At 33.1% G+C, this 24,272-nt stretch overlaps 4 protein-coding genes across 4 annotated transcripts; all 4 read right to left on the bottom strand.

Annotated features, from left to right (window-relative positions):
* Window positions 1-293: 293 nt before the first annotated feature.
* Window positions 294-1,908, bottom strand: LOC130966650 (uncharacterized). Its single transcript, XM_057891467.1, has one exon. It carries the CDS (start codon window positions 1,629-1,631, stop codon window positions 702-704), a length of 930 nt encoding a protein of 309 aa, XP_057747450.1. The 5' UTR covers window positions 1,632-1,908; the 3' UTR covers window positions 294-701.
* Window positions 1,909-9,072: 7,164 nt separating this feature from the next.
* LOC130967489 (WUSCHEL-related homeobox 2) lies at window positions 9,073-9,778 on the bottom strand. Its single transcript, XM_057892368.1, has 2 exons — window positions 9,530-9,778; window positions 9,073-9,443 (listed from the first exon to the last, which is right to left on the bottom strand). Exons 1-2 carry the CDS (start codon window positions 9,741-9,743, stop codon window positions 9,103-9,105), a joined length of 555 nt encoding a protein of 184 aa, XP_057748351.1. The 5' UTR covers window positions 9,744-9,778; the 3' UTR covers window positions 9,073-9,102.
* A 6,891-nt stretch (window positions 9,779-16,669) lies between these two features.
* Window positions 16,670-19,503, bottom strand: LOC130970561 (heat shock cognate 70 kDa protein 2). Its single transcript, XM_057896678.1, has 2 exons — window positions 19,185-19,503; window positions 16,670-18,567 (listed from the first exon to the last, which is right to left on the bottom strand). Exons 1-2 carry the CDS (start codon window positions 19,396-19,398, stop codon window positions 16,832-16,834), a joined length of 1,950 nt encoding a protein of 649 aa, XP_057752661.1. The 5' UTR covers window positions 19,399-19,503; the 3' UTR covers window positions 16,670-16,831.
* A 3,834-nt stretch (window positions 19,504-23,337) lies between these two features.
* LOC130969427 (uncharacterized) lies at window positions 23,338-24,272 on the bottom strand. Its single transcript, XM_057895136.1, has 2 exons — window positions 23,990-24,272; window positions 23,338-23,924 (listed from the first exon to the last, which is right to left on the bottom strand). Exons 1-2 carry the CDS (start codon window positions 24,270-24,272, stop codon window positions 23,338-23,340), a joined length of 870 nt encoding a protein of 289 aa, XP_057751119.1.

Below are 24,272 nucleotides of genomic sequence, written 5' to 3'. Positions count from 1 at the left end.
GCTGTTTGCTAATATAAGCAATGGCGTTTAAAAGTCTTAGGTACATAATAATAAGTACATAAGACAAGTTCAATATTACAACTGTCATTTGAAATTTGGACATGGTTTGATATTTGCACATGAACATTTAAATTTGAAAGGGAACTGTTCGAAATTGGTGTCCAATAATTAATGGAGATGCTCAATTTTTAGCGTTGGGAAAAAAAAAAAAACGAAGGGTCACAGTTAGGTTCAGAGGACCAGTGTGTGCATATCAAGAGTAGTAATTACTAATTAGTATATCCTGTCCTTAAATATGCATAAATAAATGCATCGATCAAACCACCATCATTCACATGAATCATTAACTGTTTTAACAGCATGCTAATTTGCAAATTTTGCAGCACATTCTTGTCCATCACAATCATTTCAAAAGTACACAAATTATTAGAGAACAGAAAAAGAGAGAAGCATAATTACCACAGTGTCAATTAATACAATTAACTTAACATATGGAGGGAAATTAAAATTAAAATTAAAAAATTAAAACTAAAGACTAGTAGTATTTTTACCAAGGGTGTTGGTGAAATAATAACAGCACACTACAACCCTAGAGAGAATTCAAGTTCAGAATATTAATTAGTCTAAACTACACTCTAAAATGGATTAATCACATTCTTGAAAAAATCCCGGGAAAAAAAAAAAGACTAGTATTTGGAGATCTAATGTACCATGGATGGCTTGTGAACTGGTGTGAGTGTTGTAGGAGAAGATTCCAATGGAAGAATCTGTGATGAACTTGAAGGAAAGTGTGGTAGATTCTTCTGATGAAGCTGTTTCTGTTCTCTTTCTGTGTTGGTGTTAATGACACTAAGCATTGTTGTTGAATTAGGGGAATCTTTAACTTTAACCTCAGTAGTTTCAGCTACAAGATTCTGATTCTGATTCTGTTGTGCCTTCCTCTGAGCTTCTTCCATCAATCTTCTATACAACTTCTCCTCAGCATCTCTTAAGAACTTGAACTTTGGAGGAGGTGATGATGAAGGCCTAATAAACCTGTTATTGAACTCTGAAGAAGATGGTGGTGAAGATGATTCAAAGAGAGGGTTGTTGAATCCTTCAAGATTCTCCAAAGAGTTCCTCAATGGTGAAGAAACCATTGAATTAAGAAAAGGTGTGTCAATTGCAACCATCAAATCACTCAAACTCCTTGTTCTTGAACCTCTTCTGCTCCTACCATCACCACCACACCTTGATTTCCCATCTTCAGATTCCAAATCTTCCTTTGTTTCCTCCTTGATTGTGAACAAGAATCTTGGTGGACCAGCCAGATTGTGAAGCCTCATCAACTCAAGTTCCACACTTTCTTCCACCCCATTATTCTTCAAAACCACATCTTTGTTCTCCAAATCCAAATCAGCTTCACCCTTGTTGTTCCCTTCTTCTTCAGATGCAACAACAACACTCAGAGAATTGTTGTTGCTGCAACACACACCATAAAGCACACCCTTTTCAAGCTCTTCAACCTCAGTATTCTCCTCCTTCTTCTTCTTCTTCTTCCAAAGCAACAAGTAGCAGAGTTCAGCAACCAGAGCCAACAAGAGAAAACCAAACACAACGCTTAAAGCAACACCTAACCCAATAAAAGACATGATGATACCCTTCTTTTTTCTTCACATCCTTTTAACAAAAGGCATATACTTTCTCTCTATTTATGAAACTCACGGTTATGTGAAACACTAAAGAAGAGAGAGTGTAATTTATAGTATAGCCTCAACCACACACATAAGATAGTTCAAGTAGTGGAACACAACACAACACTGCTTTGGGTAAAGGTGCAAATTAAAGTCTTACCTTCTAAGCTCAACATAACACAAAACAGCTCAGGTTAAATTGTCTAAGGAACTATAATAGAATTTGTGTTTGGGTTTCAACTTTTGAACAATGAGGTTTGGAAAACGATGTCAAACCTGTTTTATACTCTTAAATTTTTTTGAGATTATAATTTTTAGAATAAATACTCTTTTCGGTGTCTTTTTTGAAAATTGACGAGACGTCCCCTAACGTTTAAAAAATGACAAATCAGCCTCTGTTTATTTCTTCTGTTAGACACATTGATTTTTTTGTTAGACAAATCGGCCTCTGTTTATTTCTTTCTTTAGACACGTCGACTCCTGTCTATTGGCTAGTCTAACGAAAAAAATAGACAGGAACCGATTTGTCATTTTTTTAAGATTAGGAGACGATTTGTCAATTTTCAAAAGGACATGGTCAAAAAGAATTTTACTCTAATTTTTAATAATTTAATCAATTCTAAAAAATTTTTACTAAATCAAAACGTTTTTACAATTCAAATCCCATCTTATTATTATTTTACATGGTAAATTTATTCTTTTAATTTATGTAAAATCTCAATTTAATCAGAAATATGATGTGGTTTATATGGTGCTAATAAAACAATTTACTCATAATGGAACCTGTTTTTATACTCTTGAATGTTTTTTATATGATAATCTTTAATGATTTAATCAAATCTAAAAAAAATTACTAGATTGAACGTTTTTACAATTTAAATTTTGTTATTAATCCACGTGCTAAATTTATTCTTCTAATTTTACATAAAATCTCAATTTTTATTACAATGACAAATATGGTGCCAATATAACACCTTTGTCATGTTATAAATATCAAGAATGAATAATATCTTGTGGAAATTTCACTATCACTAATTAAAAATAAGATCTCAAAATATCTAATTAATGAAAACAATTTACTCATAATAAAATTATGTAAGATTTGGACATAATTTTCTTATATTGTCAGAGATATTCAATTAGATATTGTAAGATCAGTAAAATAACTAATTTTTTTACTTATTATAAGATTATGAAATTAATTTTTTTAATTCATAAAATTTTGAGATAGGAAGATTATTTATGGCAAATATCTTGATGTATTTTTGTGGGTAAAGTGTGTGTGACAATGGTTGGAAAGCACCTCACATGGGTGTCATATGTTACTATGATTTATCATCAAAGCCAAAAACATAAACAACAATTTCACTTGACCAATCCGGAAAGAAAATTTGGAAGGAAACAAATAAAAGAAAATAAAATAGATGCTTGATTTATGGGACGGGTTAAAGGGAAAAGTCATTTTATACCAAATTCAATTAATGGGGTCACCAGAGCACACGCAAACACACGCAATCTGATGTGGTTAGAACTTAGAACATAATAAAAACAGCCGTCATCCACAAAGATTTAGCTGGTTAAAGCATCTAACTTTTCATTTTTAAAAGACATGTTGTATTCTTTTTTTTTTAAGAATTGAAATAATAATTAAATTTGATTAAAAATTGTTTGTGATTTGTGATAAGAGTTTTTCATTGCTTAATCGCGTCCTATTTGATCAATATCCAAATCTATAAGATCTCGTTACTTGATTCTCCAATGTATTGAATTTATCCTATACATGAGAAGTTGAACATTTTTGCATTTAATAATGTGGATTATATTGCTATCTTAAATTTCTCTTTTTAGTTATGTATAATTATTAAATTTTATTAAAATTAAATAATTAAAAGAAAATAAAAATAATAGCATTTTAATATTATTTTCTCTCTATTAATTTCATATTTTATAACTTTAATTTTTCGTTGTCGCTGTTACAACTTTCAAGTAGTGTAACATTTTTTTTTGTATATAATTTATCTGGATAGTTTTTTTTTTTTTTTACCCATCAGACACTTACACACTCACACACCATTATTGCTATGGGTTTTATTATTTGGCGAGCTTACTCAAAATTTGAACCCTTGTGCAATTCCTTTTGAGACGTAGATTCTACCAATGGTTCTAAACTTTGGCCATATTTGAGTGGTATTAAAAAATGAATGGTTAAATTTATTTTTAAAAGATTGTTTACTTTTTAAATTGGTTATTAAAGTTTTTTTAAATAAATTCGTTTTTCAGTTATTTTAAGTTAGTTAAATTAGTTCTTTTATTGTTTACGTTTTTTATATTGTAAAATTTTGCTTATATCACACCTTAAATTATATTACATTACACATCTAACCGTCTTAATTGAAAATTAACATGATAAGTTTATAAAATTATATCAACTTAATTTTAAATTGAGAAATTTTAATATCTGAAGGTCTTTCAATTTGAGATTAATTTGATATAATTTTACAAATTTATGACATTATTAACCAATTAGAACTATTAAGTGTGTACTATAATGTGTTATATTAATATTAATAATTTTTGACACCATAAATAACGGAAGTGATAGAATGATTAATTTAATCAATTTAAAATATTTAAAAACAAATTTAATTAAAAAGATTTTAAAAATTAATTTAGAGAACAAATAAACTTTTAAAAATAAATTTGACTATTTATTTTTTTTTTTCACAGTATTCTCCAATTCAGTAGCCAAAACTTAATCCATAATGTAAATGAAAACTTTATTTACAATTTGTTATTAGTCGTCAATAAATTATTATATATTTATATCACATATATACACAAAATTAAATTCAAACCATTTATTCAATTCCTAATATCTATAATAAAGCCCAAAATCTTATCTTAAAGCCCAACCTTAGAGCTTGAATAGGGGCCCACATGGGAGCACTCAGCTGTCAGCTTATGTGTCGAACACAAATTGGCACTGGGCTGAAACAGTAAATATCATTTAAAATATGTCTATTTTTGGATTGAGAAATATTTAAAACAAGTGCAATCAAAGGAACATGAATGACCCGTTTGGTACGATAAATGGGCCCCTTATTGCGACGTTTAACCTCTGATGTGTATCCTTAGATCCATCACTGCTCAATTGCTTATCATTGCCCAATTGAACTTAATCACTTAGCATTTGTTTTATTATTGTTTCATAAAAAAAAATTGCACAAACGACTAATTCTATATGGTCAGTAAATATAACTAACTTTTAATTTTATTACTTCAAAAATCATCTAAATGATTAGATGACCTAAATTTTTTTTACATGTTATTTGTACATCAATATTAAATTTTTGCTTTTGTTGTTTATTTAGATGTAAACAATCAACCAAAGTCAAAATATAACATAGTAATAACAGAACGATTTTGTTAGGTAGATAATAACTTTTGTAAACAATATGAACAATAGGTTCTAGAATTATCCAATAAAATAAAAAATACTTTACTCCCCAAATTATTTCTTAAACCTTGACATTAAGATAACTACTTGCACACTTGTTAAATTAAACATTCAGCTATTGTTGATTGTACATGAGTAAATCGAATCAAAAAAATAACTATCTAATTAAACATAATGAACATAATCATCTGCATACTTATTGAATTGAACATTCGACATATCCATTATGTATATTGTTTAATATTCTCATTGTCTACCTATATTTTTCCATAGAATATGTTTTAGTGAAAGTGATACTATTGAAATGTGACTAGGAAGTGGGAACTGCTAGTGAAGATAAATACTAGATATAATGGATCATTAGTTGCGATGTACTTGGTTACTTTGGTTTGACTTTAGAAAACTTTTTTGGCATTTGAATCAAACTAATTAATTAAACTAATATTGTCGCAAATAGAAATTCTGAACTATTTTCCCACTAAGTCATGAGTAACAACTACTAACAAATAATGGGTTGGAAAGAGAAATATCACTTAAATATGTATGGAGAAAAAATAGTGATTAAATTACAAAAGTTCAAGAGCAATCAAAAGCTTAAACATAAAATATTTATCTATATATATAAGGGCTGATTTCCCTTTTAATCCACAACTAAATATACCATAACTCACCTATCAAACCAATTTAATTTGGTGGATCACCATTAATTCATTGATTTTATTTTTAAAGAAATACAAATATTGAAGAGTGTTTAAAGTCTAAACCAATTTTATTTGCTTCAAAAAACAAAATTCCAGAGGTTGTAGGATAGGGTACTGTTCAAAGTTGAAGCTATTCTGAGCACCCTGACAAAAAGAGAGCATTATATTAGAGCAATACTAGGAGCAAGATAAGTTCGAAGAGTTACTTGTTTTGTAAGAGAAGTCCCGTTAAACTTTTTCTTTTTTTTTTTTAAAGATATAGCATAGCTTGTTTACTAAATCATCAATCAATCATATATATGCAATTGTAAAGAAAGAAAAGGTTTGGAATGGAATTGGACAAAATAAAGGAATCGATCACAAATTCAATATATAACATTTTTAACATTTGTCGATGCATATATTGGGTTAGGACTTAGGAGTTTAGAACGATGTGGTGCTTGCAATTGTTCGACCTCAAATCAGGGGTTGCTTTTGTTTTTATTCTTTTTGCTAGAAATTTTTTGGATTCAGAACTGGATTTTAAAAGCAAGATTGAAGTAACTTTAAGTGGATTAATTGCAACAACATGGCAAGTCACCTGTGTAGTCACTATCATTGGGCTAATTAAATTCATGGACTAATATATAGTTGGAAAAAGTTTGGAATGTACTTTATAACGATGCTTATGATGAAGTTCTTTTAGAAAAACCTAATTAACCATATAATTATAAAATCTCCCTAGCATTATTCAATTCAAAACGCTTTATATGACTATGAGTATGATTAACTCTCAACATACATCTTTCCATCGCGTACTTCCTTGGCTTAAAATTTTGCAACTTAAGTAAAAGTGTGCAATTTTAAGAAAATAAAAAGTTTTCAGACAAGATAAGTGTAGCTAAGGCATAGATGCTATGAGTGATTTTATTTTTGAGAAAGGATAAGGAATTAATTTTTTGTTAATTAATATTCTATTAGTTTTTTTTTTTAATTTTTATTCTTTTAAAAGATTTAGGTTAAGATTCATAATTTAGAATTTATAATAAATGGTTAATAATTTAATGTTTAAGTTTAAGATATATAAAATTATTTTAAAAAATTAATTTATGTCGGTTAACAAAAAAGTTAGTTTTTTAACATTATTCTTAAATATTATTTTAAGTTTTGTATTCTATTTTTATTTTTAAAAATGTTAGATAACTAAATTTTTTTAACCAAATTTAACCATATATGTATGTGTTTTTTATGTTTTTTTTCTCCATTTTTCTCTCCTCATACTCTTTTTTTTTTCCTTCTTCGTCTTTTTATTTTTTGTTTGATTTCTTCTTTTCTTTATTTTTTTATCTTTCTTCTCCTCCTAATCACCTCATGGTTATCATCAACTTCTTTTTGTTAGTTTAATATCATACAATAATTTAACGTTAACAAGAATCGTATATGAATTTTTAGGTAATGACACAAAAAATTTATTGAAAATGATACCAAAATGTCTGATAAATGACAGAAAAAAAAAATACAAATCTAAAATGTTAACTCACTCAATTAGCAAACGTATTTTGAAACCAAAAAAATATGTCAATTTGTTATAAATGACACAAAAATAATTAGACCACTTATATATGAGGTTTAATACCACTCTATTAGTTCAATTGATAATAAAACCAAATCATTCAGTTGGAAATTACATAAAAAAAAGTGTGAATAATACAATAAATCTTTAAAAGATCACAAATTAAAAAATTTCTAATAACTTTTAATTGGTTAAAAAATTTTATGTATTACGGTTAAAAAATTTTGATGTGAAAATTAAGAACCTTAATGTGTCATAATTAAAAAATAATTAGCAAACTTAATTAATGTGTTATGATTAAAAAATTTTGATATTGTTTTTCTACACAATTCAAATTTTTCTTTTCGTCTTCTTAACAAGAACTTGTGTCACAGTAAAATTTTCAATATCAAATTTAAGAAACTTTTTATGTTACGTTTAAAAAATTTTGGTATTATTTTTTTTTTGTAAATTTTGCACAATTTAAATTATTTCTCTTTTTTTTCTTTTTTTTCATCATCATTTTATTCTTCTTTTTCTTTTTTATCTTCTAATAATTCTTCTTGTTTCACCTTTTTAACATGAATAAAACTAAAAAAAAAAGAAATAAAAAAATTACATTAAAAAATAAAAATAAAAAATGTTAGCTGTAATAACCAATAGGAGAAGAAGAATAAAAAATATAGCAATAATAATAATAATAAAAAAATGTGAACAAAGAAAAAACACGAAAAAAAAGAGAAACTAAAAAATACGAAAAAGAAGTGAATGATTCATCATGCGCAATCGTTTAAGTGATTTTTGTTGTGTTTAGAAAAAAAAAAGTGTGAATTTATAATAAGACCGTTTTTTTTTATTTGTAAATACTTTCTTATATGTTGTGAACTTTCTTATACATTTCCAATGTGTTGATTTGTTTACTTTTAAAAAAATTAAGAAAAATATATAAAATTTATTTGTGCCATTATTATTATTAATAAAAAATACTTATGAAAAAAATGTAAATTAACGAAAAAATAATTAACTCATTCTTTACATAAAAGTTTATTTTGAGCTTGAAGTATGATTGTAAATTTTTTATGAGTAATGTTGGCCAAAATTTTATAAAATTGTTGGCTCTAAACTTTTCTATTTTTTATATAGTCCATCTTATACCGATTTTTTTTTTTCGATTAACATAAAAGAAAAGTTTAAGCATACAGGTGGAAACATGTTTATATTTTAAAATTATAGATAATAAAATGATAAAATATAAAAAATATTATTTATACATTAAAATTAGTTACTAAAATTAGTTATTAATATATTTATGTATAAATACATGTATAATTTAATTTATTTTTAATATATATTTATATTTTAATATGTATTTTATATTGTGACTAATTTTAGTGGTTAATTTTTGTGTACACTTAACATAATTTATAAAATATTGTAAGATTTCATCGTTGGTGAAGCTATAAATCATGAATAAAATAAAGTAATAGTAGGTAGCAGTAAGAACATAGATGGTGTCATGGAATTCCTCATCTAAAATTCCTCGCCCTTCTTTTCCAACAAGCTAAGGTGATAGCTAGCTCACAAAATGTTATGATCAATGAATGGATGCGATATGCATAACACCGACCAACTTAATTAAAATATATATAAAAGTGTTAATAATTAAAAACACTACAATAAAGTACATTAATTATTATACACGACATTGCATGCATGTTAGTTTGTTTGACTAATAAGATTTTAGCCACTCTCAAAGGATCCTTGTCCATGTCCAGAAGTGACGAAGAAATCAAAGAAGGGTAGTTGTTGTTGTTGGTGCCTATAGCCATGTCCATCATCATGAGTAGTATCAGGCGATGATGAAGAAGAAGGCGCCATGAAAGAGCACATCATGGTCATCATGTTGTTGTTGTTGTTGTTATCTTGTGTCTCCTTCTTCCCTTCCAAGATGCCAGTTGGGTGAAGAGGGAAAAGATCCAACGTTCTATCTTGTTGCTTATCAAACATTGTTTCATTTTCGCTATGATTATTATCAGGGATTCTCCTCATCATACCTACCATGCAATACGGACCACACATAACTGAAAAAATAAAGCTATTCAATTTGTTTTATTTATATATGAAATAATAATTAAGAATGAAGAAGAAGGAGAAGGTGATGAGTGACCTGCAGGTTGATGATGATGATGGAGAAAAGAGCGATTGAAGTAAGCGAGAGTGTGTTGCTTCTGCTTCTGCCTCTGTCTGGCTTTATGATTCTGAAACCAGTAGAAGACGTTCTTGCCTTCGATGTGACCATAGGCTCTCAACCTCGCAGTTATTTGCTGAATCTCTTCAGCGCTTGGTGTTCTTATTCCCTGCTTATAAAGATTCTCCAACATGCTTATCTGCTCCTTCGTAGGGTTCCACCTTGAACTCCCTCCGTCCTCCATTATAATCTTATTACGAATCTGAATGTGATCGATCTTCTCTTTTAATTTATACTAGTAGAGTTTTGAAAGAGAGGATTAACATGCGTATTGTTTTTGGTGCACAACATCTCTGAAAACATGGCTTGTTTTCAATTATTAATTGTGTTTCCCATAAGGCCCCCCCGGCTGGTGCAACATAATCTCGGGAATGAGAGTGAAGGAAGGGCAAAAGAGTCATTGAGAAAAGACAGGCGGTTGGGTTGTAAGGTTATATAGTATAGGTAGTGAGGGCTATGCCTATGCTTTGGGAATTGAAGTCATAACACAGCTATATCAAAAAAAGTGATTTTGCTAACTACCAACATAGATATATATAATGTGCACGGTTTCTATGATGATGATCATGATCACGTTCACTACCTTGGTGAATACTGTTAATGTTGCAAGTGTGAGCAGTCCATAAAGTTAGTTTTACATTAAAAAAAGTAAAGAAGAGCGAAAAATTTATAAGATAAAAGATCCATTAACTTAATACCTTTAAAATTTTGAGTTGGATGTAATGTCTTCTCATCTACGGTTGGCCCAACAAATACAGCTCATTATTTAATTGAGGGGAATAGTAGAATGTGTGGCAAGTGCCAAGATTAGAGAAACATGTTGGATGGACTGTGTGTTGGTGGCTTCATTGTTTGTTACAGCGAGCTATGATGAGGACCACCCTCGCTCCTTCCTTCCTTCCTTCACTTGTGGTCCTATCTATATTCTTGTTTATTATTCCTCATTGTCTTCAATTGATATGACTCAATCAAAAAACATATCTCATGCATGCTTTTTGTGTATACCACATACATTACTTATTTAAATTCGAATAGTTCCCTGCGTGATCATTTTTTGTCATCTTGCATGCATGCATTATGCATACTCCTCCAACAAATAAATACAAACAGAAAAAATAACATATTGGCAATGGTCAATTTATTAGTCACTAAAGCTTCAACTGATGAAAAAATGTAACACTAATGATTATATCTCTAATACTCCATAAATATTTATTGTACACATTGTACAAATATTCCATTGACTCCTCATAATTTCCCATTTTGTTGAGAAAGTATAGGGAGCCAATGGCCTAAGCGTACAATGGAAGTTTAGTAAGTATTAGAGATATGATCATTAGTGTTACATTGTCCTGTCAAGTTACGCTTTTAGGATGAGTAGGTTCATGACATGGTATTAGAGTTCTATATCCGAAAAGTCAAGAGTTTGATTCTTGGTGAATTTTAAAATCAACTTAAATTTTTGGGATATGTTTATTATCCTTGGTATCCGGATGATTATTCTGGATAGTATGGATGATATTCATTTTATTCATGGACCAAAGATTTAGTCCATTGTACACATTGTATGCTTAGACTATTGGCTCCCTAGCACTACCCATTTTTGTTTTCTATTAACATGATCAGTTAACGGAAAAGTAAATTTAGTTGTTGGTTTAAAATGAAGAGATCATCAATTTAATCAATTTAAAAATTGAAAGATCTTGTACAATTACTAATCATTTATATCTGTGTCTTTTCCTATTAGCCTTACAAAAAATAGTATCATAACATGATGATATCAGAATTTATATAACCAACAAATTTAGAATTTAATTTTTATTAGACTTTAAAAAAATAGTTTACGACAAATTAAAAAGAGAAAGAAATCTTATACAAAAATTTAAGTAAATTCAAAAAAATTATTTAATGAAATGTGTTAAAAATATAATTATGTATATATTTTTTTATCAACTTAATTTTTTTTAACAAAAAAATGTATTATTATGACAGTATCTATATATCTATATACAAGTTATTGCTTAATTAGCTAATTAGCTGATAATGAATATTTTTTTTTTCTAATTTCAATTAATCAACATTCAGAGACGTCTAAAGTGACGATTATAGTGATTTACTGTTTAGTGAATTGCTTTTTGCCTTTCACAACCATATTCACTTCCCAAGAAATATTATTACGATATATATAATTCAAAATAGTTTGTGTATATGTTCATTGAAAGATAGTAACTAGTCCAAGGAGGTCCGGACAGCATGAAAAGCATCACCATAAGTCTACTGAATTACGAAACATCCTGCGGATTATATCGTAGAATTCTTAATCATGTCAACCTGTAATCTTTATTAAGTTAAAAGTTCTTGAAGAAAAAAAAATAGAGAGTAAACATGGAACAAAGAAACAAAAGCTAAAGTTCTTTTTTTAATTTAAAAATGTTTCGATGGGAGGTATAACTAAAGCTTTGACTTGCCTTCAATTTCAATAATTAGTTGAGAGTTATTTATCAACAAAGCCCTCATAATATTCTTAAAAATATAAAGGGTAATGTTAGGTAGACAAAAAATACAACCAGAACTTATCTTATTTAGTATTCATTAATTGTCGCAACAATTAATAAATGCTAAATAAGGACTGTTTTTGACTAATTTTCTTTTGTTACCAAACATTTCCAAAATATAAAATAACGAAAAATTCGAACACAATGTCTTTATAAGATATGTATTTACTCAAATAAGATTGAATGATGCTTTATTTTATGATCAAGGGATAAATCCTGAATTAAAAAAAGGAAAAGTCTAGGGGCCAGCAGTTTTATTGAATTTTGGCCAGCATGTAACCAGCAGAGGAAGGTGAGCCATTGGATGAAATCTCACACCAATCTCACACCATCAAATCATCATTGATGGCTAGTTGATGGCTAACAATCACAAAAATTGCTGGCCCCCTAGCATTTAATCTAGCGTATATATTTTTTTAAGGTGATGACTCAAATAAAAATAATTTCTTATAAAATTGATAGTTAAGACTCGTCAAATTATTAAACGATTCTTATTTATTAATTTCACATAAAATTAACTATACCTAAATTTTCACATTTTTTTAAACAAGATAGAATTCCACACCTTTTTATTTTTCATATTGGAAAGAAGATGGAGTATCACATGAGTATGAGAGAACATGGTGCTTTACGTAAGTGTGATGGTTTGGAAATCGCTGGGTCCGATTTCATGACTTGTAAAATTTTTTCTCATCCAGCAAAGAAATCGCTGGGTCCGATTTCTTTGGACCCAAAAAAATTTGAATGTAAAGCATGAAAGGGGGTCCGATTTCCATGCACTGCCTTCCATAAACCACAAATCGGACGGTCCGATTTGTGTCCCCTTTCAACTGCAATAAATCGGACCGTCCGATTTCTTCCCTTCACCTGAACGCCGTCACAACGATGTAAAACTCCCCCAAGTTCCATAACCCAGCATTACACCAAACTTGGTCTCATATAAAAAAAAATTAGCCAGAATTCCACGCTGCTTAACTTGGGATTATTAAAAATAGCACAACATACTCTAAAAAAAAAGAAAAAAAAGGTGTATACCTAGGAAAAAGGTTACTTGCTAAGATTTGATTTTATATAGTTGGCGGAATGTTCTCTTTGTAGTTAAGTAGGTAGGCTGAAAAGCTGAAAGGCCCATCCTTAAAAGAAGGAAAACAAGAAAAGAAGAACCATGGCTACAGATAGAGTACAGAACATACATACAGGATCAGAGAAGATCAAACATATGATACTACACACCAGCATGCAATATCCATCCACCGCACAAAAATTGAAGCCGTAGGAGAGAACCCTACAAGTAACCAGTTACATAAAGGCTGCTTAATTAGCTTCATACTTGAATACTTGAAAGAATGCAATTCATTATCAACTAAGATGATAGGAACACCAGATAGGGATCAGAAAGTAAATACACAAGGTTAGTAGAAATGTTTTTTCCCCTCACCCGAAAATAATATTTTTAACAATTTTTATAGTAACTTTTTTTAATACTAAACAATAAATAAAAATATAATATATATCAAAGTTTAACATATATATATATATATATATATATATATATATATATATATATATATATACATTAAAATTATCAATTAAAAATTTAACTAATATATATGTACAGTAATTGATTGATAGCTATTTTGTATATAACCAATTTAGATCGATTAATAATAAATTGAAAAAATATAAGTAAATAATTAATTACTAATTAATTAATGATAATTAATTAATATAAAATAGAATTTTGTTTGAAAGTCAATGAAGTATTTGTACAATGTGTACAATGAATTATTCATCTGACTCAATATGAATTAAAAAATGAACAAGGTAAAATACTACTAATTTCTCAAATACAATACACTCATACTATCTAAAATAACCATTCGGATACTAGAGATAATAAACATCTAATATCCTACTAGGAATGACAATACCACCCGAACTCACGAGTACCCACCCCGTCTCTATCTATTCGGGGCGGGTTCTTGAGAGGAGCGGGGTGGGATCGAGTTTAGGTAATACCCGCTCCTACCCGCCCTGCTATACATATAATATATATAATTTTAATATATAATATGTATAATATATGTAAAATAATTAGTAAATGATTAATAATATTGTATCATGTTTAACTTTTTACTTTAATTTATGTTATATATGTAATGATGGTTATATAAATTTTGAAATTTAATTTTATTTATTAAATTTTAATAATTATAGAAGCAGATTGTTGTATGGCGAGGCGGGGTCGGGTAGAACAAAAATCTGCTCCTATCCGCCTCATTACCACCTCTATATCCTACTAAATCTAATATTCTTATACCTTCATTATACACATTGTATAAATACTTGACTTTTTATAATTTTTCTATAAAATATAATTTAAAAATATTTATTAACTTGTTATTGGTTAGATTCTTGTTGATTATCTAAAGAGATTAAATTGGAGGAATTATAGGTGGCGCGTGGTGCGTGCAGATATGTTGGCGGTGACAGACGGTCAACGTGGTTGACCCCCTGATATGAATGCGGAAGAAGGGGCTTTAAGCGCTGCCGTTTTGTTTTGTTGTTAATGGTAATTAATGGAGTGCATGTTAGTAGTGGCGCCGCCTCGGGAAACAAAGAAGAAGCAGAGAGGGGGCAGAGTGAGTGAATGGTTTTGGAGATGGACCAATCCCTTCGCCGTTTTCTTCTGCTACCTACGGAACTCGATGCATAGATTGGAAAAACCATGCATCTCTTCCTCCCTACACGACAAACCCATCCCCATGCATATATTTTGCTTTCTAGTCATGTAACAAAAATCATAATTTCACTATTATATTATTTCTCTTTATAATACATATAATGTTCATAGTCACAACTAATCCATGATGGGATATCTTCTGTCACCCCGAGTCTGTTGCAAATAATTAAGTTCTTGGCAAGAACTGAGTCCTAATTTAAAAAGGTTCCCTTCGCGGGGGAGTCGATCGTGTAGTCAAATAGTTGTTACACGTCCAGAACTGTTGATATAGTGACTACTACATGAGCATTATTATACTTTGATCTCTTTTCTCAGGAAAAATGAAAAAGATAAAGGTAATTCGCTGATCAAGAAACGGCAAACCAGGATATAATGATTAATCAATAAAGAAAAATAGAGCTTGTTGGATCCCCGCACAGACATTTGGAGCCAACAGTAAGATTAAGTGAAAGAGAAACCAACAAGGCCTATATAAAATATACTTTTAATTCTTGATGCTGAAATTTATCAAAAATTTTAAAAATACACTTAAATTTTATTTTATTTTAAAAATTTTTAATTTACATAAAAAATACTCCTTATAATTAATTTTTTTTAAAAATTAATAATTTCACAGAACTTTTTAACACAAGCAAATAAAACATTGACATAAATGTCATGCATTATTAAATTAGTCTTAAACCTTCTAAATATTTAGCTATTAAAAATATATTTAACATAAATAAAAAAATTTTAAAATAAAATTGTTCCGAAACTTATCTAGAACTGGATGGTTGGGCTTGAATAAGAAGCCCAAATGTTAGAAAAAGGTGATCTCGGACTTGTTTTACGTATGAAAATCGCCGTCCGAGTTAGGTATGTGAAAAAATGAAAGTGATACCTGCAAAAATACTCTGATGACTAAGTTAGCAAGAGGTAAGCAGATTTTGAATATATTGGAACTTAGTTTTTCCTAAATATTGAACCACTAACTATTGTTGAAGTAGTTTCATTTCTGATGGTAGATAACCATTCCTTTATTTTAGGGTCATTAAGATATCTCTTCTCTGATAGTAGATAATCGTCCCTTTATTTTAGGGTCATTAAGATATCTTTTCTAAAAGTAACTGAGAGATTTTATGAGGCAGTTATTCGCTTAAATACTTACATAAGTGTTCGCTGTCTTCTAGCATTGACTCCGACCTTTAAAAAACTGAACAAACAGTGAAAGCCAACCATTTGAATTGTGCCTCTTAGCCTAGTTTGGGCCTAACTTATTACTTGAACCAGAATATGAACAAAAATAAAATTTAAATGTATTCTTAGAATTTTAAAAAATTTTAAGAAAAAAAATAAGACCATAGTCCACAAATAAAAAACAACCAATCAACCAAAATCACAAAGGGCCAAGCCCAACCTCAATCAACAGTCCAGCACTATCTTTCTTCAATGAAGGACATGCAAATATTTTGGCACCAATGGGAGAACGGTACAGCCTAATTTAAACCCAGATTCTTGATCTACGACCAAAACCCAAAAGCCCTACATATTTTGGTTGACCAGAAACTACTGTATTCGTATTGGCATCTTTACTCAAAACAGTTGCCATCGTATTAAGACCCAAAATACGCGTTAGATTCGTATTTGAAGCATCGTATACTTGTTCGCAATGTCACATACACAACTGTCACCAAAAGTCCAAGAAATATACGTTCATACGTCATAGCATTTGCCCAATTTGGAGAAAATTGTGAAAACCGAAACATCACGGACATATTCGGATAAACCGAAAAACACTATATTATATTCATCAAATAAAAGTAAATAGTACACTACTAGACTTCAGAAAAGTAAGTCTCAAATTTTTAAAACACAAACATAAACATCAATGTAAACAAAAAGTCTTTTGACAAAATCCAGGAGCACCATGGCAGTGTATGTTGCTTAATCGACTTCCTCAATTTTGGGGCCGGCACCGCTTCCGCTGCCCGCGGCAGGACCATCCTCATCCATAGACCCACCAGGTTCACCTCCGGCACCTTGGTACATCCTAGCAATGATGGGGTTGCAAAGGTTCTCCAACTCCTTCATCTTGTCCTCAAACTCATCAGCCTCAGCAAGTTGGTTTCCTTCAAGCCACTGGATAGCTTCCTCAACTGCATCTTCAATTTTCTTCTTGTCATCAGCAGAAAGCTTGGAAGCAATCTTGTCATCTTTGATAGTGTTCCTCATGTTGTAGGCATAATTCTCTAGCGCATTCTTGGCCTCCACTTTCTTCTTGTGTTCCTCATCCTCTGCCTTGTACTTCTCTGCTTCCTGCACCATCTTCTCAATCTCTTCCTTGGATAACCTACCCTTGTCATTTGTGATTGTGATCTTGTTCTTCTGCCCGGTAGTCTTGTCCTCCGCAGACACATTCAAAATGCCATTGGCGTCAATGTCAAAGCAAACGTTAATCTGTGGGACACCCCTAGGAGCAGGAGGTATACCAGACAACTCAAACTTGCCAAGCAAATTGTTATCACGGGTTCTTGTTCTTTCACCCTCGTAAACCTGAATCAGGACACCAGGTTGGTTATCAGAGTAAGTTGAGAACACCTGTTCCTTCTTGGTGGGAATGGTGGTGTTCCTGGGAATTAAGACCGTCATGACACCTCCTGCAGTCTCTAAACCAAGGGAGAGAGGAGTGACATCCAACAACAAGAGATCCTGCACTTTCTCGTTGCCTTCGCCACTGAGAATGGCAGCCTGAACGGCAGCACCATATGCAACTGCCTCATCTGGGTTGATGCTCTTGCAAAGCTCCTTCCCGTTGAAAAAGTCCTGCAACAATTGCTGAACTTTTGGAATTCTAGTAGAGCCACCCACAAGAACAACATCATGGACGCTACTCTTATCCATCTTAGCATCCCGCAGACACTTCTCAACAGGTTCCATGCACTTCCTGAAGAGATCCATGTTCAGCTCCTCAAACCTAGCACGGGTGATGGTGGTGTAAAAATCAATACCCTCATACAAAGAATCAATCTCAATGGTAGTTTGGGCAGTGGAAGAAAGTGTCCTCTTTGCCCTCTCACAAGCAGTTCTCAATCTCCTAAGAGCCCTGGCATTCCCACTAATATCTTTCTTGTTCTTTCTCTTGAACTCTTGGACAAAATGGTTCACCATCCTGTTATCAAAATCCTCACCACCCAAGTGAGTATCTCCAGCTGTAGCCTTCACCTCAAAAATACCCTCTTCAATTGTAAGCAACGAAACATCAAAAGTACCGCCACCAAGATCAAAGATTAAAACATTCTTCTCGCCGCTGCTTCCAGCTTTCTTGTCGAGGCCATAAGCAATGGCGGCAGCAGTAGGCTCATTGATGATACGCATGACATTGAGGCCAGAGATGACGCCGGCATCTTTTGTAGCTTGACGTTGGGAGTCATTGAAGTAAGCAGGGACAGTGACCACGGCATTCTTGATGGTGGAGCCTAGGTAAGCTTCTGCAATCTCCTTCATCTTCATGAGAACCATGGAGGAGATTTCCTCAGCGGAGAATTGCTTTTCCTCTCCCTTGTAGTTCACCACGATCATGGGCTTGTCGCCAGGACCTGGAATCACCTTGAACGGCCACAGTTTCATGTCGCTCTGCACCGATGCATCGCTAAATCTTCTTCCAATCAAACGCTTCGCATCTGCACCCGTGGCAAATCCAAATCAGCAAATACAATTTTTCATTAAGAAGGTGCCTAACTTAATTGCATGAATCAAGATAAAGGTTTTTGTGAGTGAGAATTGTGAGAAGGGAGAGCAGAGAGAAAAGAAATTGAAATGGTGACTCAGTTCCTGAGAAATGGCAAGAATTGTTGTCATACATGCACACTGGCTAATAACTAACTCCGAGATAACCAACCAACTGATAACTAACTAATAACAAACTCTAACGACTTAACTGCACGTGTGGAAATAACTTAGCTCAACTATACTCTACTCAAGCCAGGTGATAAATAATACTAAAATCCTATTTCTCACGCATAGTAGTAAAAATTCTTCTATCATTATATAGATCTATGCGCGGGCACAAAATTCTATAGCTGAAAACAAATCATCAATTTTCTTCTGTCTCGTACCTTGATAAACAATAAGTTACCAGCTCCTCTCAAAATTAACAACTACTAACACAAACACAGCACTAACCAATATTGATTTTAACAAATCAAATTATGAACGCTACAAAGCTCAAAATCACTGTAACAGAGCAAAACTAGATGGAATCAACATGAAAGAAAGAAATGAAATGAAGAGTACTCACCGAAGACGGTGTTGGTAGGGTTCATAGCCACCTGGTTCTTGGCGGCATCTCCGATCAACCTCTCCGTGTCAGTGAAAGCCACATAGGAAGGTGTTGTCCTGTTACCCTGATCGTTGGCTATGATCTCAACACGATCATGCTGCCAAACACCGACGCATGAGTACGTCGTTCCCAGATCGATTCCAATTGCCGGACCTTCGCCTTTTCCAGCCATAATCTCACACAATATAGATTCCAAACGCCGAACGCTAACCACAAACGAGAATTACAGTTTTTGTTTTTTTTTCCGTGTGTTTTGAAGCTAAACTGAGAAACAGAGAGGGAAGAGGGTCTTCGTTATAAAGAAAAGAATTCGAATTCTCGAAGGTTCGGACCTTTAAGTGTGAACCGTTGGATCTAAAAATTGGACCGCCCGATGTGCAGGAGTTGGGTGTGGGGTTTCAACAAAAATATTTTACTTTTTCCTTTTTTGGGGTTTACTGGATGATTCTTCAGAAGTCTAGGTGATTCGAGAATTTTCGGTTCACGAATCAACGGTTTCGGAGCGTGCGTTTGAGCTCCACGCGCTAAAGGTAAAGCATTAGTGACCGTTGATGTATAGCGGTTCTTTAATTCTTTTTAGTTAGTGTTGGCGGTTTCTATCCCGCGCGGCCGCGCCCCATTGGCCACTGGATTGATGGATTAGACGAGCTTCAACGACGTCGTTGGCGCGTTTATATAACTAACCAATTTCTAAGCGAGTTCGCGCTTCTTTCTTAGCCTTTTCCTTTTCTTTTACCAGCTTTTTTATCCAGCAAATGAAACGTGATTTAGCCGCAGAAATGAAATATCATTAGTTAGTTTAATTAACCAATTAAAATTTGTCCTTTTAAGTTTGCGTATTACTTAATCTACAAGACCTGGTCTCAGTCAGGGGGAAACGAATAAAAAATAGTAGTATATATATGTCCATGATTTTTCCTATTCATTCAGTTTGTTCTTGAAAAAGTAGAATGCTATTCTCTTTGGAAAGTTTGTACTATTTTTTACTAGATATTATGTAGACCTATTTATCATCAACCATTAAATAATTTGTTGATATACAGTGTGTGGGATGAATAATGATATATGAATTGAAACAACATTTCAATACAAGAAAGCTTAACACAAGATCCCACGCTCAAATATATATATATATATATATATAGAAAGAGTAATTTTATTAAATTTTAACTAGCATATAATTATTAAAAAAAAGTGAGTAATCTCACATTATTAGATAAAATTTTATATCATTAAAAATATCATTAATAATTATTTAATGAATATAAATTATAAAAATTACTGACCTCTACCACTTTTCTATAAAAAAATATCTATATATGTATTATAATGTGACATTGTCTCAACGTGAATATATCGTTTGATATTTTTAATGTAGTTAACTAAATTCGATTACACGTACTCTAAGTCTAAACTAATCCAAAAAATTTGTGTGCTTTCGTTAATAAATTTTAGGATAAAAACTAAATTAAACCAAATGAAAGAAAATTTTATATGATTCTATCAATGTTAAAATTGTGATATGAATCACCTAAATATATACTTTAATATAATTTGAATTAAGCTAATTCAAATTAGTAAAAGCAAGAGTAATTTGAATCATCAAAATTTAAATTAGTCCATGTCAAAATAATTCGAACGGATACCATTCGAATTATGTATAGATTAATTCAAGGGGTAATTCGAATTATTCTAATTCGAACTACATGCAAACGTAATTCACACTAGTTTGAATTAAGCTGATTCGAACTAGCCCATTGTTTTCACACCGATAATAATTTAAAATAGGTTTATTCGAATTACCCATAGAATTCGCTGCACGTAGTAATTCGAAGGAAGCTCATTCGAATTGCAAAGCTTTACCCTATAAATAGAGTTCGAATTGAGTTCATTCGAACTAAAACACCATATCCCTATCCCACCAAATCCAGATAAAACTCTTTCTGCACGACTCCAACAACGTGTTCAACATCACATTCAGCTGATGGGGGAATAACCCGGACTGACTATATCATTTAGATTGGGTCGCCCACATAGCTAGTGTCAACAACTAAGAGGTTAGTGCGTAGTTCTCCTTTTAAAATAGGATTTAATGTATTGTTTTTATATTTTTGCCTTTTGTTTTTGTTTTAGTGGTCGTCATTATTTACCGTGATTAAGTTAGATAGAGTTGTTATATTAGTGGGTTTGTTAGTGTTTTTTTATTTAGTGGCTTAAAATTAATAGAAAAGTATGAGCACTAAGGATAACGGCAGGTTAAACTTATGTAGAGTAAGTTTTTTTTTTTTTTATATCCTGGATAAATTTTTTATGTTAAAATTATACTATTGTTAAGAAAATATTTTTAAGACAATATTGTCTTATTAGGCCCAGTTTGATGTGTATATGATATTATTTTCCATCTTAACACGTAACATACTTTGGTAGGTAGAAGTTGTATTTTTTTTTATTAAGATATGCATTAGTGAATGATGTTGTGTAAATATATTCCGAGCCAAGAGACAATCTGATACATTCTTTATGCAACCCCATCGGTGTATGTCGAGCATGCGACGGCGGTAGGATATGCGCCTGGACGAGAGGTACATCTCGTATTTGCATATGGCCGGCTTATACCATCTAGCGAGGCTGAACGAGAGATGATTTAGGTTGGATGAGCCCCTGGTTAGTGCATTTGTGAAGCACTGGTGTCCGGAGACGCACACGTTTCGGAGGATCACACTTCCTGGAGGAGATCAGCGTCATCATGCAAGAAGACGAGGCAGCACATCAGAAATCACACGCCATCGGGACCCAGGCCCACCTAGATGTGGACCTAAACGAGCCTTCGTCAGGTCCGACACATGAGTATTTTGGTTTGGGTGGTACTCCGCCGTCTACCTACACCGTTGTCCGGGGCTGTAGCAGGACCATTTAGGCCACCCCCATATTGTGAGCCAGGAGCCTAGGACCATCTGTACCGCCCCGCAGCCAGCACAGGAAGATGATACAGACGGAGACGGAGAGGAGGACGAGGTGCCGCTTGCCTAGAGACGCCAGAGGATCTGACGCCCCCGACGCTGCTTCACAGGGTCGCATCTGTTCGGATGACTCATGAGTATTTGGTTGTAAGGTTGAGTTATGGACCTTAGTTGATTTCACTTTCCTTTTACTTTGTGTTTAGCATATGATTCCTATTGCCTTCATAGCCTTCACCAGATGTTGACTGAACTGCTGTTCGGTGTCCAGCTGGGCCTCTGCCTCTCTCTTCTTGCGAATAAATAGCTCGGTCAACCTTCCGTAAGTGGCCTTCACTAGTGAATACACCGGTAGGTTCCGGATTCCCTTCAGTATGAAATTGACACACTTCGAAATATTCGTCGTCATATGGCCGAATCTCCTACCATCATCCTAATGCTGAGTCCACATTACATATTCAATCCTGTTAGCCCAGTCACACATGACAGAGTCTTCAGTTCGGAGAATATCAAACCACTAATCGAATTCCACCTCAGTATTGGCATGTGCTGCATTTACAAGAAGCCTCCGTGCATCCTTGCCCTTAAAGTGAGGACAAAATTTACGGCCACGTGTCGAATACATAATGCACGGTATGCAGCAGGTGGTAGCCAAGCTCCATCGGGATATTCAAGTGCGGCCTTGATACCGTAGTGCCTATCTAATATCACCAGGATACCCTGCAGCGGAGTCACGTGCTGGCAGGGATGGGATAGAAAAAAAGACTAGGACTCAGCATTCTCACCGTCCACGAGTGCAAATGCAACAGGCAGGATGTTGGAGTTTCTGTCTTGTGCAATTGCAACGAGCAGCGTACCCTCGTATTTACTGTACCGGTGGGTCCGTCAATACTCACCAACAGCTTGCAATGACGGAATGCCTTAATACACGGTGAAAATGGCTAGAAAAGTCGGTAAAAATAGGCTTGCGAGTCGTCCACCTGCCCACCTACTCGAATAGGACACGTCCTCAACACTGCAACACTACTAGGCATCGTCAGCTGTACACCTAAGACCCATCGCGGTAGCTCGTTGTATGACTCATCCCAATCTCTGTAAATCTGTGCCATGGCTTACCTCCCAAATATCCATGCGCTGGCGGAGACTGATCCTAATCAACCATTTGCACCCGTTGCCAAATTCAATACACTTTTCAAGGTACTTGCAATAATCGGACTCCACCACTTTGTACTGTACCCCCGTCGGATGCTATACGTCTCCACGCTTAACACAGCCTCTTTTTTATTCTGAAATTGCTGACTAACCTGAAACTCTGATAGGCCTCTGATACGATACGTATCTCTGGCACCAAATCCAAAAGGTTCCCTAGGAATTCCTTCCTGTCTCATGGCATCCAAGTTCAAAGATGAAAAATGCAGGGGGTACTGTTGAATCCCTGAGCTGAAACCACCGCTAGCCCCACCTGGATTACTCGCTGCTATGTCATCACCACTATCATCAGCAATGATGTCCGACTCCACATCATTAGTGTCATCCTCATCCGGCAATGAATCATCCATACCAGCCGATGCCCCACACTGTAATAAAATCGGCGCCCTATCAATGATACCAACTTCTCCCCCACCACTGCGGTTGAGATCAACGGCGAACGACGAGGAGGCCACAAACTCGTCCTGAGGTGCAACCACAGGCACGAATGAAGATGCACCAACAGGTCTCGAACTAGAACAGGCTACCGTACCTGGAATTTGGGTATTCCAGTTCGAACCACCTGAGTTAGAGACCACATCAGCTAGCTTTGCCAACAGCTCAGGTGTTTGACCTCGAGAAACTGGCGACGACAATGGAACAGGACCTCCAAATTCTCGTCACTCCCTATGACAAACGAATCGTATTTCACGTCATCGCGTAGCACTGAGATTGAAATGCGGTAGAATAACTTCTCAACCCGTTTCACACCTTGCAGCACAAGTTTCTGTAATATAGAATTCAAGAAGTCAGCGAAGCTCGTTGTAGGTTTCAGAAAAATACTGAGGGGATCCTTACCGGTAAACTTAACACCTGAACGTGTTTTTTTCTTATTGACCAT

Source organism: Arachis stenosperma, chromosome 3 (assembly GCF_014773155.1).
Source record: "Arachis stenosperma cultivar V10309 chromosome 3, arast.V10309.gnm1.PFL2, whole genome shotgun sequence".
Lineage (NCBI taxonomy): Eukaryota > Viridiplantae > Streptophyta > Magnoliopsida > Fabales > Fabaceae > Arachis > Arachis stenosperma.
The sequence above is the reverse complement of the archived record's forward strand: the minus strand, read 5'-3'. Positions and strand labels throughout refer to the sequence as shown.

Coding starts and splice junctions, on each gene's coding strand:
- LOC130966650 (XM_057891467.1), bottom strand. CDS start 1,631: ATGTCTTTTATTGGGTTAGGTGTTGCTTTAAGCGTTGTGTTTGGTTTT.
- LOC130967489 (XM_057892368.1), bottom strand. CDS start 9,743: ATGTTGGAGAATCTTTATAAGCAGGGAATAAGAACACCAAGCGCTGAA. Junction 9,444..9,529: donor TCATCATCATCAACCTGCAG/GTCACTCATCAC, acceptor TTATTTTTTCAG/TTATGTGTGGTCCGTATTGC.
- LOC130970561 (XM_057896678.1), bottom strand. CDS start 19,398: ATGGCTGGAAAAGGCGAAGGTCCGGCAATTGGAATCGATCTGGGAACG. Junction 18,568..19,184: donor CCCTACCAACACCGTCTTCG/GTGAGTACTCTT, acceptor CCACGGGTGCAG/ATGCGAAGCGTTTGATTGGA.
- LOC130969427 (XM_057895136.1), bottom strand. CDS start 24,272: ATGGTCAATAAGAAAAAAACACGTTCAGGTGTTAAGTTTACCGGTAAG. Junction 23,925..23,989: donor CGAGGTCAAACACCTGAGCT/GTTGGCAAAGCT, acceptor CCCAAATTCCAG/GTACGGTAGCCTGTTCTAGT.